Source organism: Pristiophorus japonicus, chromosome 16, assembly GCF_044704955.1.
Source record: "Pristiophorus japonicus isolate sPriJap1 chromosome 16, sPriJap1.hap1, whole genome shotgun sequence".
NCBI lineage: Eukaryota > Metazoa > Chordata > Chondrichthyes > Pristiophoridae > Pristiophorus > Pristiophorus japonicus.
Window position 1 is genome coordinate 128,121,929 of NC_091992.1, and position 18,280 is coordinate 128,140,208.

The window sequence follows — 18,280 nt, forward strand, 5'->3', positions numbered from 1 at the left end:
TGGGACCTCCCCAGAATCCAGGGAATTTTGGTAAATTACAACCAATGCATCCTCTATCCCTGCCGCTACTTCTCTTAAGATCATAGGATGCAAACCATCAGGTCCAGGTGATTTATTCGACTTTAGTCCCATTATCTTACTGAGTACCACCTCCTTAGTGATTGTGATTGTGTTAAGTTCCTCCCCGCCTCCCCATAGCCCGCAGAGCACCTCGAGTCTCATCGCCGAGAGCATGCAGAAGCCAAGCGCAGGCAGTGGAAGGAGCTGGGGCATTGAATAAATTTAAGACAGAAATAGACAGTTTCTTAAACAATAAAGGGTTATGGGGAGTGGGCAGAGAAGTGGAGCTGAGTCCATGATCAGATCAGCCATGATCTTATTGAACGGCGGAGCAGGCTCTAGGGGCTGTTTGGCCTATTCCTGCTCCTATTTCTTATGTTCTTATGTAAAGATTGATACAAAATATGTGTTCAGAGTTTCTGCCATCTCCATGTTCCCCATTACTAATTCCCTGGTCTCATCCTCTAAGGGACCAACATTTACTTTAGCCACTCTTTATATACCTATAGAAACTCATGCTATCTGTTTTTATATTTCGTGCTAGTTTACTTTCATAGTCTATCTTCCCTTTCTTAATCATTTTTTTGGTCATTCTTTGCTGGCTTTTAAAAGCTTCCAAATCTTCTGTCCTCTCACTAGTTTTGGCCACTTTGTATGCCCTTGTTTTTAATTGGATACCGTCCATTATTTCTTTAGTTCGCCACAGATGGCTATCTTTTCTTTTACACCCTTTTCTCCTCACTGGAATATATTTTTCTTGAGAGTTGTGAAATATCTCCTTAAATGTACGCCACTGTTCATCAACCGTCCTACACTTTAATCTATTTTCTCAGTCCACTTTAACCAACCCTGCCCTCATACCTTCATAGTCTCCTTTATTTAAGCTTAGTACGCTGGTTTGAGATCCAACTTTCTCACCCTCCATCTGAATTTGAAATTCAACCATGTTATGATCACTCATTCCAAGGGAATCCTTTACTAGGTGATTGTTTATTAGTCCCATTACACAGGACCAGATCCAAGATAGCCTCAAGGAACCCGTCCCTTATACACTCTATGAACTCGTCCTCAAGGCTACCCCGACCAATTTAATTTGTCTGATCAATATGGAGGTTAAAATCACCCATGGTTATTGCTATTCCCTTTTTACAAGCCCCCACTATTTCCTGGTTTATACTCCGACCAACAGAGTTGCTACTATTAGGGGGACTATAGATTACGCCCACCAATGACTTTTTCCCCTTATTATTCCTTATCTCCACCCAAACTGTTTCAACATCCTGATCATTTGAGCCAATATCGTTTCTCACTATTGCAGTGATCCCATCCTTTATCAATAGAGCTCCTCCACCTCCTTTTCCTTTCTATCTGTCCTTCCGGATTGTCAAATACCCCTGAATATTTAATTCCCAGTCCTGGTCACCTTGCAACCACGTCTCTGTGATAGCTATCAGATCGCACCCATTTGTATCTATTTGTGCCGTCAACTCATCTATTTTGTTACAAATGCTACAAGTGCATTTAGACAAAGTGCCTTTAAATTTGTTTCTTTACCCTTTTTTCCTGCTTGTTTCCTCTCTCCTTCAAACTCACTTTATTTGTTTTTGCTTTCTAATTCCAGCTTTACTCCCTTCCCTACTGAATCTATTTCCAGGTTCCCATCCCCCTGCCAACCTTCTATGATTTAGGAACCATGCTTGATAAATATCCCATTGACACATGTCTTTGTTGGTGCAATTTTTGTGGGTGGACAATCTTCATCTCAAATGGTGCTAATTTATTATCCCAAAAAGAAGTTTAGGAAATTCTCGGTATAGTGCAATGTTAATGGCTGGTTACCCGATGCTGTGCTTGGGGAGCGCCCCATCTCGGGCAACAGGCGAGCAGTGTGGAATGAGGAGGTAGGAGCAAGTGCCAGCGATACCAGACTCTTGGTTTGGTGACCCACGGGGTTTTTTGATTGTTTTGAAACTGCACAGCAAGCAAGCACATACCAGATTATTTATTCTAATTGATTTAAATGTTTCCCACAACAATTGCTGTTCCCTCAATGCTTTGTGTGCAATTTGCTGCTTTTAAAACAGGCGTTTCTTGATTCCAAGTTGTTCATAAGAAAAAGGGTTTTATTTTTATTTCACTTGGCATAGTGCTTTTTCTGCATTATTGATTCTGCTATAGGGTTTTTTCTTCTGTTTGCTGGTGGCTGTTTAAAATACTGGACTCCTTTTGCACACACTCTAGGCACCGTATTATTTCTCCCACCAGCTGCCAATATCTGCTCCAACCAGACTGCTCATCATGAGCACTCCATTGGGCTGTTATGGAGGTGGAGGAAATGGAATTCCTGCTAGGGAAGAATGGAAGGTGTGCATCTTCTTCCCTGGTTCTTCCAGTGAGAATCCCCGATCTCCGTTCCCTTGTTCCCCATTGGCCCACCGGTGGAAACAATCTTTCACTGTTTATCCTGAGTAAAGTCCCCAGGTTTCACTTACTCCTTTACTGACTGCTGCTCTCTCGGTGCCGCCCCCACTCACCACATTGCTGCTGCTCCTGGCTCTGCAGTAAAATCCCCATCACCCACGCCATTGCCCAGTCACCCTCTCCACCACCTCCCCAGGCAGCAGGGGTGACATCAGCGAGCTGGGGGCTTCTCTGCAGTGGTGGGTGGTGATGCCATGAAAGCAAAAGGGAAAGCACTGCTGCGGCAGGGAATTTAAAGCTAGCGGCAGCTCATGGGTGATGCACGCCCCATTCCAGGAGACTCCCGGGCAATTCTGGAGGGTTGGCAACGCTTGCAGTGACTCATCCTTCCTAGCAACCAAACAATTGGAGGACGGGTTTTTCAAAGGCCGATACAGAAAGTAATTTGCGTCTGTCACCATATGCCCTTACGCCTACAGAACCTGTGTGAGAGGGAGTAGGAAAATCATGAGTATCTCCTGCTGATTGCAGTACTTGATACTTCTTCTCAGTGGGCAGTGTAGTTTCTCCCACAGACAATGGTTAATTGTGAGTTTACATTAAATCTGGCCATTAACTGTATTTGAATCTGCAATATTCTTGGTGACACATTAATCATGTGATGCACTAATCTCATCTATTAGAAATCGGTATTAGAATTCATCCTTGTTTGTGTTGGGAATAAAAGCTGTATTGTGTTGTGTTTCGGATTCTTGGCTCAAGTACTGCATTCTTACCTCAGAAAACAAGAGATTTTAAATAAATATTTGCCATCTAGAAGAAAGATTCACCTTTATGTCTTGATGCCATAAAGACATAAATTTCTAAATAAACTATGACATTTCCAGTTAGTAAGACTACAGATACCTCAGTACAGTAGTTAATGATTTAAAGTTTAATGTTAATGTTATTGAATATTTATATTTTTAACATATGGTTTGGTTATTGCAGCAATGTCCCAGTCCTCTGCTCAGAATTTCTCTAAAATACATAACTAGAAATAAACACTAATACTGTATCCCAACTTTGGTTTCTGTGCAGGTACTACACAGTGAAAAAAATATTCTACAAGAAGAAGCTAATTTCTGTTTCTGTTCTTCTCTTACAGTTGCGACTATAAGTAATGTACAAATAATCTCTGATTCTGCAGATGCAGAAAATGTTCAAGAGGGAAACACCATTACCCTGACTTGTTCAGCAAATATCGTGATACCTCTTGGCCTACCATCTCAGATTTTGTACATATTTTATAAAGGATCAAACAAAGGTTTCCTGTTGAAAAATGTCACGTCTACTAAGCAAGAATCCCAGTATACTATACAACCTGCTCGAGCATCACATTCCGGATACTATTATTGTGTAGTGGTAGCAGGAAGTACAAGGGAAAAAAGTGAAACAACATATATAACAGTTACAGGTATTGTAAAATATGAAACATTTAGCAGCACAACATGAGATATGGGACTAGTAACATGATTCTAACCAAAGTGTTCCCACCATTATAGCCATTACAGAGCTATGGCTGAAAGAGGGGCAGGTTTGTCAGCTCGATATTCCTGGTTAAAGGATTTTTAGACAGGACAGAGAGGGGGTAAAAAAAGGGGGGTCACGGTATCGATTAAAGAAACTATTACAGCTTTGACGAGGATTGATATGTTAGAGGGATCATCAAATGAGGCCATATGGGTCGAACTGAAAAATAAAAAAGGGATGCTCACACTGCTGGGCTTATATAGACCCCCAAACAGTGGGAGGGAGATAGAAGAGCAAATATGTAGGCAACTTTCTGTGAAGTCCAAAAACCATATGGCAGTAATAGTAGGGGATTTCAACTATCCTAATATTGATTGGGACAAATATAGCGTGAAGGGTATAGAGGGTGCGGAATTCCTAAAATGCATTCAAGAGAACTTTTTTAGTCAGTATGTAACAAGTCCAACACGGGAGGGGGCGGTTCTGAATTTAGTTTTGGGGAATGAAGCTGGGCAGGTGGAAGGGGTATCAATGGGAGAGCACTTGGGTGTCAGTGACCATAATTCAGTCAGATTCAAGGTAGTTATGGATAAGAACAAGGATAGACCAGGAATAAAAGTCCCAAATTGGGGAAAAGTTAGCTTTGCTAAGTTGAGAAGTGATTTGGCCACAGTGGACTAGATACAGCTACTTGAAGGTAAATCAGTGTGGGAACACTGGAAGGCATTCAAGGAGGAGATCCGGAGGGCTCAGGCCAAACATGTGCCCTGAAAGAAAAAGGGTGGGAATAACAATTCAAGAGCACCCTGGATGTCTAGGTACTTACAGGGGAGGATAAAGAAAAAAGAGAAGCTTATATCATATACCAACAGCTAAATACTGTAGAATCTCTGGAGGAATATAGAAAGTTCAGAGGTGAAATTAAAAAGGATGTTAGGAATGCAAAGAGAGAGCATGAAAAATTCTCAGCAAGCAAAATCAAGGAAAACCCAAAAATGTTCTATAAATATATTAAGAGCAAGAGGATAACTAAAGAAAGGATAGAGCCTATTATCATCATAGGCAGTCCCTCGGAATCGAGGAAGACTTTTTCCACTCCCAAAGTGAATTCTTTGATGGCTGAACAATCCGATACGAGAGCCACAGAGCCTGTCACAGGTGGGACAGACATTCGTCGAGGGAAGGGGTCGGTGAGGCTGGTTTGCCGCACGCTCCTTCCGCTGCCTGCGCTTGGCCTCTTCACGTTTTTTGCGTTGAGACGCGAAGAGCTCAACGCCCTCCCGGATGCACTTTCTCCACCTCAGGCGGCATTTGGCCAAGGTCTCCCAGGTGTCAGTGGTGATGTCACACTTTACCAGGGAGGCTTTGAGGGTGTCCTTATAACGTTTCCGCTGTCCTCCTTTGGCTCGTTTATCACGAAGGAACTCCACATAAAGCATTTGCTTAGGGAGTCTCATATCTGGCATGCGAACTATGTGGCCTGCCCAGCGACGCTGATCGAATGTGGTCAGTGCTTCAATACTGGGGATATTAGCCTGGTCGAGGACACTGATGTTGGTGCGCCTGTCCTCCCAGGGGATTTGCAGGATCTTGCGGAGACATCGTTGATGATATATCTCCAGCGACTTGAGGTGCCTTCTATACATCATCCATGCCTCGGATCCATACAGGAGGGCGGGTATTACTACAGCCCTGTAGACCATGAGCTTGGTGATAGATTTGAGGGCCTGGTCTTCAAACATGTGTGAAATTCTGGATGAAATAAACATCGTGAGAGATGAGGTATTAAGGGGTTTAGCAGTTTTGAAAGTGGATAAGTCCCCAGACCTGAAATGCATCCCAGGCTGTTGAGCGAAGCAAAAGAGGAAATAGCAAAGGCCTTGACCATCATTTTCCAGTCCTCTTTGGATTCAGGCATGATGCCAGGGAACTGGAGGACTGCTAATGTGGTACCTTTGTTTAGGAAAGGAGAAAGGGATAGGCCGAATAATTACAGGCCTGTCAGCCTAACCTCAGTGGTTGGAAAATTATTGGAAAAAATCCTGAAGGACAGAATAAATCTACATTTAGAAAGGCTAGGATTAATTATGGACAGTCAGCACGGATTTGTTAAGGGAAGATCGTGTTTGACTAACCTGATTGAATTTTTCGAGGAGGTAACCAGAAGGGTCGTTGAGGGCAGTGCGTATGATGTAGTGTATATGGACTTTAGAAAAGCTTTTGATAAGGTCCCACATAGCAGACTGGTCATGAAGGTAAAAGCCCATGGGATCCAGGGCAAAGTAGCAAGTTGGATCCAAAATTGGCTTAGAGGTAGGAAGCAAAGGGTAATGGTTGATGGATGTTTTTGTGACTGGAGGGATGTTTCCTGTGGAGTTTCGCAGGGCTCAGTACTGGGTCCCTTGTTTTTTGTGGTATACATCAATGATCTAAATTTGAAAATAGGATGTTGATTAAGAAGTTTGCAGATGACACTAAAATTGGCTGTGTGGTTGTTAATGAAGAGGAAAGTCATGAACTGCAGGAGGATATCAATCTATTACTGAAGTAATGCACTTGGGGAGAGCTAATAAGAAAAGGATATACACATTAAATGGTAGGCCACTTAGAAGTGTAGATGAACAAAGGGACCTTTGAGTGCTTGTCCACAGATCCCTGATAGTAGCAGGCCAGGTGGATAAGGTGGTTAAGAAGGCATACGGAATGCTTGCCTTTATTGGCTGAGGCATAGAATACAAGAGCAAGGAGGTTATGCTTAAATTGTATAATAGCTATGAGGATAGATTGGATAGGCTGGATTTGTTCTCCTTGGAACAGAGGAGGCTGAAGGAAGACCTCATTGAGGTATATAACATTTTGAGGGGCCTGGATATAGTGGCTAGCAAGGGCCTATTTCCCTTGGTGGAGGGGTCAATTATGAGGGGGCATAGGTTTAAAGTGGTTGATGGAAGGTTTAGAGGGGATTTGAGGGGAAGCTTCTTCACACAGAGGGTTGTGAGGGTCTGGAACTCACTGCCTGGAAAGGTGGTAGAGGCAGAAACCCTCACCACATATAAAAGGTGCTTGGATGGGCACTTGAAGTGTTGTAACCTGCAGGGTTACGGACCTAGAGCTGGCAAGTGGGATTAGACTGGATAACCTCTTGTTGGCTGGCACAGATACGATGGCAAGTACTGCAGGGAATCAAATACAGTCAGAGTGGTCTCCTGGACTAGTTTCGATCACCTGGATGGGTTGGAGAGGAATTTTCCCAGATTTTTTCCCCAATTGGCCTGGGTTTTTATCTAGTTTTTTGTGTCTCCCAGGAGATCGCATGTCTCTGGGTGGGGTGGAGTGTAAAATGTTGCAATATATGGGGTATCGCAGTTCTGTGGGGCGGCCTGGTTGGGCCGGATGCTCTTTACCTGTCCGCCATGGTTCATAGGTTTATATGTAACCTTCAGGGATGCTGACCGAGGGCCGCGCGGCTCTTTGTCGGCTGCCGCGGACATGATGGGCCGAAATGGCCTCCATCTGCGCTGTAAATTTCTATCTCTGGATAACTGTACCTCAGTGTGTATCTGTGGTTATTATTATGTTATCCTTTCCTCTGTCCACTGCTGCTGCTCCTCCTCCATTATAATGTCATACATTGGTATGCTTATAGGGAATGCCAAACCTGCTCCTGAGCAGCAAGGGACCAAGATTTGCCGGTGGTTTTAGACTCACAGAAGTGAGAAGCCAGCACAAAGCTGTGTAGGTGGAATGTCAACAAATTTCTCAGAAGTTATTTCCAGCTGCAGTAATTGCGATGCAAACCCTCCACATTCTTCAGGCTCACAAACTCCTCACTGCCTGCCTCAGCTGACCCTAGTAGCAGCTATGCCTTATATTTCTCATTCTAACTTATCCCAAGTCCATTGCAAGTGTAAAACCAGGAAATGTGAGGATGCAGCACTATTGTCCCTTTTACCCTATGTTTTAATGAATTCACTATGGGATTGGCAGGCACAACACAGGAGGAGCCAAATCGCATTAGGAATCTTGAGAGGTCTGAGATTGGGGTGATAAGCCAGCGGGCATGGCTTCCATCTCATTTTGCTGTGCAATTCATATACTTCTCAATGGAAGCAGACAAAGAGAAACTGACAGGGTTCCCATTGGTGCATGGAGCAACTGATGGAGTACATGTGCCGTAATGTGTTGTAACCTACAAGGCTATGGACCAAGAGCTGGAAAGTGGGATTAGTCTGGATAGCTCTTTTAGACACAATCAGCCGAATGGCCTCCTTCTGTGCCGTAAATGTTTAAGATTCAAAACCCCAAATGACAACCCCCTCATTTTTTTGAACAGGCAAAGTTGCCATTCTATTAATGTACAGCTAGTGTATGATGCCAATCCTGCACATCATTGCAAGATACCCAGGAAGCTGCTATGATGCTTTCATCATGTGACAATCCACCATACCACCCTTCACGATTCAGAACATCAGGCTGGTTCACGGTCATAAGGACTATGTCCTGCAGTCATGGCATATGCCTCCAGTAAGGTTTCTGCAGGTAATGGGAAGGTGGGGCGGGGGAGGGCAATAGATAAAATGAGGTCCATGCCACTACAAGAAGTGTCATAGAGCAGACTATAGAAATTCTCAAGTCTCATTTTCAGTGCCTGGATTAATCTGGTAGCACTAAGCCCAGTGAGGTTTTCCCAGGAATTTAATTGGACCTGTCACTCTGCCACCGTAACTTTGCTTGAAGCATGGCGGAAATCCTGTTTGTGCTTAATCAGGGTTTCCACTGCACTTCCGTGAAGTTACAGCGGTGAGGAGCAGCAGCTCTGAGGAAATTAAGTACTTCACAATTTTGATCATTCCTCCCTGCCGTGATGGTAGTCACCAATACCACAATGCTTTGGTGGCCACAGATGGAATAAGTGCGGCCATACAGGCCCAAAAATTCCTGCGACCCTCACTTTGCTGGCATGGAGTGAAACCCCTGCGTGCCTGGAGACCTCAGTCCAAATTCGGGCAAATTGCTGGGGCCTGCGAGGGCACATCAGTGGTCTCTGCCTCAGCCCATCCCAATCTACCCTTCTAAGCCTGAAGTTCTAAACTGCTGAAGGAATTTTTTTAATTAAAAAAAATATATATATAAATATTAAAATCTTCAGCTCCCATTGGAGCCACTCGACGCTTCAGAAGGTAAATGATCACTTCCAGGATTGAGTAGCTTATTCTAGTAAAGGCTGGGGCCGTCTAAAGGCCTCAATTGACTCATGCTAGGTCTTAGTGGCACGAGTTCCACCTGAGGCAATTCAAGAGCGTAGTTCAGGACGTCCTGCCCTACACATCTCCTTAACGTGAAGATCCGCCCACAGACTCCCAGACCAGAATTCAAAGGTCCGGTCTAAATGGGTTGGAATCTGTGCAGCGCCAGGTTCCGGTCCATTTTCCGGAACCGGTGGATGGAAAAGGGATTTTTGCCAAGGCTGACACCTTGGAAGGCTCTTTATAGTGTAAACTTCCTTCACCCCTGAAAGAATGAATCAATTGTTGGGTGACTGAATCACTCCTTTCCCACTCGAAATTTTAATTTTGAGCACAAAAATACGTACGCTGCCCTTTTCTGGCACATAATGCCTGCAGCAAGCACCTGCCCCTCTCACAAGGAGGTTCCACGGAGCAGCCGGGGATCTGGGGATCCTGCTGGGAGTCTGCCAAAAAACACAAAGATGAGAATTGGACTGAACAGCTTTTTCTTTCCTATTTTCTAAAGCTGTAAAAAGACAACAGATTTTTAAAAGCCACAAACGTTGCTTAATTTCCTTTTTGTATTCCACTTTAGGAAAATTACAGAGGCCTGTACTCAGCATACATCCAATGGTGGTGACTGTGGGAAATTCAACTGAGCTGCGCTGTGAAATATCTGGAGAAATTCCTCCTCTTACATTCATATTCTATAAATACAGTGGACGATATCTGCGCTTAGCTGACACAAAAGACACCAATAAAAGTTTTGCAACACACACATTGAAAGTGGCAGAAAATACAGTGAAAGACTATTGCTGTAAAGTCCACGGCAACAGCAAGGACAGTATCTCAAACTACAGTGAAATAGTAAAACTCAGCGTGCAAGGTAAGTCAGCTTTCTAAATACTTAAATACGTACATATAGTTGAAGAATCTATGAAGCTCAGAGCCTCCATTTTAAAATTCTGCTTTAAAAATTCCTCAATCGTTTTGGTATAAAAATAGTAGAGGAGTGTGGGGATTTGAAGTGCGATTCAAATAGGCCAGAGTTCTGCCGCTAAAGAGGCAGGAGCAAACGACAGAATAATGAAGTGTAAACTGATCTGTCAGAAATTCTGCCATTGTTTCAGCCACATTGCACCTGGTTTAACTCAAGCCTGTACAACATAGGCGTGAATTGTTGCATGACCTGCCAAGCTATGAAGCGGTTGACTTCACAGGCAATGACTGCCCAAGGACTTTCTCTGATATCACAGCTCTGACTGGTGCAATTTAAAACGTTTATTTTTCCCGCTGTGCTGCAGTTTCAGGCAGGGAAATGTATTTTTTCCATCCTTCTTGCCATGGGGTTCCCTTTGGATATTCCCATACATGTACTTCTGATCGTGGCAGAACGGGAGCAGGGTGAAAAAAAAATGAGATGCATGCAGGATATCCCTGTACCAAGGGAGAAGACCATGTAGGAGATATCCTTCCACCACCACCACAACAACTGCATTTATATAGTGCCTTTCATGTAGTAAAAATGTCACAAAATGTCACAGGAGTGTTATCAAACAAAATTTGACACCGAGCCTCATAAACTTGGTCATAGAGGTAGGTTTTAAGGAGAGAGAGATGGAGGGGCGGGGAGGTTTAGGGAATGAATTCCAGAATTTGTCTACAGACCATGCTATACCTTTAAGGATGTATCAAAAGCAGTCTGTTTAAGAAGGTGTTTATTCAGTAAGAACTCTGCAGGAACTCTTGCGTTCTATAGCAACCAAACCTTAAAGCATTTTCTCAAACACAAAAAATCCAAACAAAGAACAGGCATACTTCTGAGCACTGGACTTCACGGGGTAATTTTAACCCCAAAAATGGCTGGGTTGGAGTCAGGCGATATGTAAAAAAAAATTTTAAATCTCAAATCCGAGCCCAACCCGCCCACTTTTTCGGGGTTTAACAAGGTGGGACAGGTGGTGGGCAGCCAACCTGCTCCCAGGAGGTGGGTTGGCCATTTAAATATTATAATGAGGCTGGGAACCTCACATTTAACCTGTCTTACAGGTTTAACCCTGGCCGTCCAGGTTTCCCAAGCCTTGGGAAACCTGGCAGCTCAAGGGAGGCAAGGACAGCTTTGGGGAAAGTTAGGTGCCCTTACAGCACTGCTTGTGGGCCAGGAGGAACAGGAGTGCTTCCCCCCAGTCCACCAAGCTACCTTTTTCTCTGCCTTCAGACCCCCTCACCACCCACCCCCACCCACTAACGCAGCAGCAGGTTTTATACCTGTCAATCAGGCTAGCTTCCAGGTGGGGAACCTGTTGAAAACAAAGATGCACACTGTGTAGTTAAAACTCCATAGCATGCGGGGAAACCCGGACTTCCGGGAAATATTAATAGGATTGTTAACTAGTTTAAAATAAAATGTTATAAAATAAACAAGTTAGCACTTCAACTTTTTATCGTTTAATTCAACAACACAGTGACATCGCTCTGCAGCTTGTTTCCAAATTTTACCAACATGTTTAACAAACTTATTAATTTTCACAATATATAACAATTGCATTAAGAAAGTAGTAGCCACCACAGTGATTTATACAGTGTCATTGCTAGACAGTGACTGACTTTATTTTGCTTTTTTCTGATAGCACTGGAAGTCTCTAAGCCAATTTTGCAGTCAGATTCCAATACGAATACACTGAAGAAGGGACAAGCTTTGACTCTAAAATGCACCGTATCAAAAGGATCCTTTCCCATCACTTACATGTTTTTCCATGGATCACTCAATCATAGCACAACTTCAAGTTACAATGAAGAAAAGTATTTAATTCGCTCTGTGAACAATCATCACAGTGGAAGGTACTACTGTACGGCATCAAATGCAGCAACATCTGAAGCAAAACAGAGCAACCATATTGTTATGGAAGTGTTTGGTAAGATCAAAGTATTTACCAATTGTTCCTCTGCGAACTTTATTTATTGTGATTGAAAAAAATTCTCCACGTGAAATATAGAACTCCAAAAATTAGCTTGGAAAACCTGTGAAATCTGTAATGTTGATCTGACAGGGGAAATCAAGAAAACTTTTGTTCACAATCACTTTGATGACTTATAATCCAGCCACACATCGCAGCTATCATTGCACGTATTCATTCAAATCCTTTTTGAGGACTAAATTCCCATATCCCAGTTTTCTATTTATTTACCACATCTGGCAGTGTAGTGGTTCTTGTACTGAACTAATAATTACACAAACTGAGGTTGTATTCCCTGGAGGGGTGATTTGATCGAAGTTGTCAGGATATTAAGGGAAACTGATAGGGTAAATAGAGAGAACTATTTCCCCTGGTTGGGGAGTCAAGGACTGGGGTCATAGCCTAAAAATTAGCAGATCTTTCAGGTGTGAAGTTATGCAACACTTCTACACACAAAGGCTGGTGCAAGTTTGGAACTCTCTTCTGCAAACAGCAATTGATGTTGGGTCAATTGTTAATGTTAGATCTGAGATTGATAGATTTTTGTTAACCCAAGGTATTAAGGGATATGAGGCAAAGGTGGGGATATGGAGTTAGGTTGCAGATCAGCCGTGATCTAATTGAATGGCAGAACAGGTTCGAGGGGCTGAATGGCCTCCTCCTGTTCCTATGTTCCTTTGTAATGGGGTAAGAGTTGAAATCCCACCATGGCAACTTGTGAAATTGAATTTAATAAATCTCATGTTCAGCACCAGGGACAAATGACAGATTGGGAGCTGACAGATTATTGTTAATGCCCACAGATTCACTAACGAAATCTACCACCCCTACCCAGAATGGCCTATATGTGACTCCAGTCCCACACTACGTGTTCTCTGGTGACCGAGCCATCCACTCAGTTAAAAATAAAATCGTCCCACCACCACCTACTGAGGGTAACTGGTACAGTAATGTGAAATAAAAACAGAAAATGCTGGAAATAATCAGCAGGTCAGGCGACATCTGTGGAGAGAGAAACAGAGTTAACGTTTCAGGTCGATGACACGTCGTCAGAACTGGAAAAAAATAGGGGTGCATCAGATTTTAAGCAAGTGCAGGGACAGGGGAAAGGGGAAGGGGAGGAAAGAACAAATCTGTGATAGGGTGGAAGGCAGAAGGGATTAAATGACAAAAAGGATGATTGTATAAAGCAAAAGGAGATGGTAATGGGACAGGTAAAGAAACAAAAGATGAGTCTGGAAGAAATGTAAATGGGAATTGCAGAATAATCAACAGCTGCCATCTGAAACAATAGCAGTACAGGTTATGATCTGAAATTGTTGAACTCACTGTTGACTCCAAAAGCCTAATCGAAAGATGGGGTGCTGTTCCTTGAGGTTACATTGAGCTTCGTTGGAACAGTATAAGAGGCCGAGGGCGGAGAGGTCAGAGTGGGAGTTGAGTGGAGAATTAAAGTGACAGGCGACCGGTAGCTCAGGTAACACTTGCAAACTGAATGGAGGTGTTCCATAATGTGGTCAACCAATCAGCTCTCTCTAATGTAGAGGAAAGCACATCGTGAGCAGCGAATGCAGTATACTAAATTGCAAGAAGTACAGGTTAATTGCATGTACACCTTGAAGGAATGTTTGGGAAGGGATGCATCTCCTGGACTTGGGAAGGGGAGGGGGTGTTGGGGGTGATTGAGGAGTGGACCAGGATGTCGCAGAGGGAGCAGTCCCTTCTGGAATTCTGAAAGGGCAGGGGAGCAGATGTGTTTGGTGGTGGGATCACGCTGGAGGTGGCGGAAATGGCGGTGGATGATCCGTTGACTGTGGAGGCTGGTGGAATGGAAGATGAGGACAAGGGAATGCTGCCGTGGTTCTGGGAGGGAGGGGAAGGAGTGAGAGCAGCAGTGCGGGAAATGGAACGGACACGGTCGAGGGCCACATCAACCACGTAGAGGGGACTCCTTGGATGAGAAAAAAGGAAGACATATCGGAAGCACTAGTATGGAAGGTGGCATCATCAGAACAGATGCAACGGAGACGGATAAACTGGGAGAATGGAATAGAGTCCTTACAGGAAGCGGGGGTAGGAGGAAGTGTAGTCTAGGTAGCTGTGGTGTCAGTGGGCCTACAGTAGATGTTTGTCAGCAGCCTATCCCCAGAAATGGAGACAGAAGTCAGGGAAGGGAAGAATCGGAGTTGGACCATGTGAAGGTGAGGGAATATAGTGGTTATGTTACTGGACTAATAATCCAACAAATGTGAGTTCAACTCCCAGCAAGGCAATTTGAGAAAATGAACTCACCTCACAAGTGATCCAGTAATACAGTGTCGATTTTAACAGAGGGCTTTTGCTGTTGGGATAACTCCACTTCCATATCATTCTCTTTCTTTCTCTTCTTGTCCAACAAGAGAAAACACTCACAAATCCCACAGCCAGACAAGCTATTAAGAGAAAATAAAATGCAGGAAAAAGGAAACAGAACGAGAAGGGTAATAGAGGAAGAGAAATGGAATGGACAGAGAAATGAAAATGAAAGGAGTATATTGGCAACTCAATTCGCTCATGTGGCCCACATGTTGCTAATGTTAATGTTGTTTAAAGGTGTGAGGTGACAACTCGAGTATACAGCCCAGGATTGAAAAATCTCACACCTATAATTTGTTCTAGGTTAACAGCCCCATTTCCAGTAGAGACAGTTTATACAGCTGCACCGCCAATGCTATATGCAGACATGTGACTTGATTTACACACTTGCCTGAATAAATCCGTAGTTTGAGTTAAGTTTTGAAGATTATAGCACTTTTCAGCTTTCAAAATTATCGTTCTAAAGTTTTTTAAAAAATGCCTTGGTGCAATTGTGCTACTGTGGTTTTGTGAAGATTAGCAGTGCATATCTGAAACTATGTTTAGCAGAATAAAGCTGGAATCAAACACCATTCGCACACAGGAAGCTGAAGTTCTGCACATTCGAAATGCAGAAAGTAACAGAGCACGTCAGCATTTACCACAGTGGAAACTTCAAAGCTTAAAATATAGAGACAATAAAAGTTCAAATGTGTATCTGCTATGAACAGCAAACAGCAAATAGCACTGCCTGGCCACAATGGAAAATGTTGAATCGTGAAACTACCAGCATCTCATGCATGCATTCACAGACATAGAGATCCTGAAAAAATAATCTTTTATAATATCAGCCCTGTGTCACTCTCTGCAGATGTGCTGAGGTCCATTCACTGGCATCTGAATACGAATTAAAATCTAATTGTTCATTGTTAACCTTCAAAGTATATTCAACTTCATTTTAACGTTGCAAGAAGTTAAAAAACCATGGTCCTGATGACACAAAAAAAAGTTTTTCAAGTGTTTCCCAAGATTACGGCTCAATTTTCTTCAAAGCTTTTTTTTGGAGTATTTGAAGAGTTCCGCCTTTTTTTTGGGCCCAAGTACGCCAAAAATAAATGTTCCAAGTTTCCCCGTTTGATTTCTTCATTTTGGCTCAGCCTAGCCTGTCCTTTAGTTTTGGGAGTGAAGCCTTGATCTGTACCAAAAAGATCAGGTTGCCACGGTAACCAGGGACACAATGCGAGCTGAGGCTGGAAAGTGAAACATACAACCAGCTCACAACCTGCACAAGCGCATTAAACATTGTAGCAACGTCATAAGCACAAATACAACTTACCTCCATTAAATTATTAAAGTTTCCCCCTTGATGCCGATCCCTGCTCCGATCCCAGGCCGAAGGGCCTCCCGGTCAGCTCCCCCGCACCAAGCTCTGGCCGAGTGGCCTCCTCCCTCCCTGTCCCGCACCTAGCCCTGGCCAAGTGGCCTCCTCCATCTCGGTCCCGCACCTATCCCAGGCCAAATGGCCTCCTCTCTTCCGGTCCCCGCACTTAGCTATACCAGAAAGGCTTCCCCGCTCTCTCTTACCTCTCCTGTTGTTGCTGCCCGGGCATTTGCTGGACTTACCTGCGCTGATTTCCTTAACTCTCCAGAAGGTTTTTCTACAGAGGCCACATACGCTGGCCTAAGAAGAACTGGAGTAACTCTCAGCTGGCCAAACTTGCCTAACCGGCCAGAATTGGCGTGGGTGGCAAGTTACGCCCCCTTTGGCTGAAAAAAAGTACCTAAAAAAATCATAACTGAGTTATGCTGGTGCAAATTGATTGGGGAAACTTGGGTTTTTTAAACTTAGGCCAAAAAAAGCGGCCTGCGCTGATATGCCCTTCCTATACAGTATAAATGCACACGAGGCCCATACTTGAGAGAAGGTCACTCTGTGACCAGTTACCTTTATTACCAAGACCTCAAGTGATGAAGGTGGGTGGAGCTTCCCCTTTTATACCTGAGAGTCCAGGTTGGGAGTGTCTCCCACAAGTTCGCCCCTTGTGGTCAATGTTCTCAAGGTCTACAACTTAGGTCAGCTTTTACATGGGTTACAATGATAGTTGAATACATGACATGCGCCAAAAAAACGGTGCACATCACTGGGGAAAATTGAGCCCTAAAACAGTGACTACATTTCAAAGTACTTAATTGGCTGTGAAATGCTTTGGGGCGTCCTGAGGTTGTGACAGGCACTAGACAAATACAAGTTCTTTCTATGTAATATATTCTAGCTTTTGTCTTAGCCAATACAAATAACAGATTTGTCCTTTAATATACATTTCATTTTACTTATGAGATAATTTTACTCCCTCTGTAATTAAATCACAACAGAGCACTTCACTTCACTTGTCTAAAACTGTATGTTCAAGATGCCAATTACTGTGCGCTTTGTTTAAACAGGTTGTTCTCAAGCTGCAGTACCAGTGGCCTGGATTTTAGTTACCACACTGCTCCTCAGTATCAGCATCATCTGCTCCAACTAACTAAGCACAGACGCGACAGTGGTGTGCATTTTTCAATCGGCCACGAGTTTGATGAGAAGTGGGACAGTGCAAGAATCATCCACCATCTGCAGTGCAGTGATTCTGTCTGTATTTCTAGCATCAGCGTCGTGTGGGTGTGTACAATGCAGTAATTAGGAGGAGCTTGGTCTCCAGTCATCTTGGTGAACCCTTGCCACTGGATCAAGGCCTAGCTCTGTCATAGAAACATAGAAAATAGGTGCAGGAGTAGGCCATTCGACCCTTCGAACCTGCACCACCATTCGCTAAGATCATGGTTGATCATTCCCTCAGTATCCCTTTCCTGCGTTCTCTCCATTACCCCTTGATCCCTTTAGCTGTAAGAACCTTATCTAACTCCCCCTTGAATATATCCAATGAACTGGCATCAACAACTCTCTGCTGTGGTGAATTCCACAGGTTAACAACTCTCTGAGTGAAGAAGTTTCTCCTCATCTCAGTCCTAAATTTCTTAGCCCTTATCCTTAGACTATGTCCCCTGGTTCTAGACTTCCCCAACATCGGGAACATTCTTCCTGCATCTAACCTGTCCAGTCCCGTCAGAATTTTATATGTTTCTATGAGATCCCCTCTCATCCTTCTAAACTCCAATGAATACAGGCCCAGTCGATCCAGTCTCTCCTCATATGTCAGTCCTGCCATCCCGGGAATCAGTCTGGTGAACCTTTGCTGCACTCCCTCAATAGCAAGAACGTCCTTCCTCACATTAGGAGACCAAAACGGAACACGGTATTCCAGGTGAGGCCTCACTAAGGCCCTGTACAACTGCAGTAAGACCTCCCTACTCCTATACGCAAATCCCCTAGCTATGAAGACCAACATACCATTTGCCTTCTTCACTGCCTGCTGAACCTGCATGCCAACTTTCAATGACTGATGCACCATGACACCCAGGTCTTGCTGCACCTCCCCTTTTCCTAATCTGCCGCCATTCAGATAATATTCTGCCTTCATGTTTTTGCCACCAAAGTGGATAACCTCACATTTATCCACATTACACTGCATCTGCCACGCATTTGCCCACTCACCTAACCTGTCCAAGTCACCCTGTAGCCTTTTAGCATCCTCCTCACAGCTCACACTGCCACCCAGCTTAGTGTCATCTTGGAGATATTACACTCAATTCTCTCATCCAAATCATTAATGTATATTGTAAATAGCTGGGGTCCCAGCACTGGGCCCTGCGGTACCCCACTAGTCACTG

At 43.8% G+C, this 18,280-nt stretch overlaps 1 protein-coding gene across 3 annotated transcripts in view; it reads left to right on the top strand.

Moving 5' to 3' along the window:
• LOC139226819 (Fc receptor-like protein 5) overlaps window positions 1-18,034 on the top strand; it is a 56,990-nt gene extending 38,956 nt beyond the window's left edge. For 2 of the 3 annotated variants that reach the window (XM_070857857.1, XM_070857858.1), the window contains exons 3-6: window positions 3,629-3,937; window positions 9,817-10,107; window positions 11,852-12,136; window positions 16,955-18,034. In XM_070857857.1, the coding sequence (XP_070713958.1) occupies window positions 3,629-3,937; window positions 9,817-10,107; window positions 11,852-12,136; window positions 16,955-17,037 (968 nt within the window). In that variant the 3' untranslated portion in view covers window positions 17,038-18,034. Of the gene's footprint in view, window positions 1-3,628; window positions 5,668-9,816; window positions 10,108-11,851; window positions 12,137-16,954 lie in introns of those variants that run through there. The other variant, XM_070857856.1, reaches the window with a different exon arrangement.
• The last annotated feature ends 246 nt before the right edge of the window (window positions 18,035-18,280 follow it).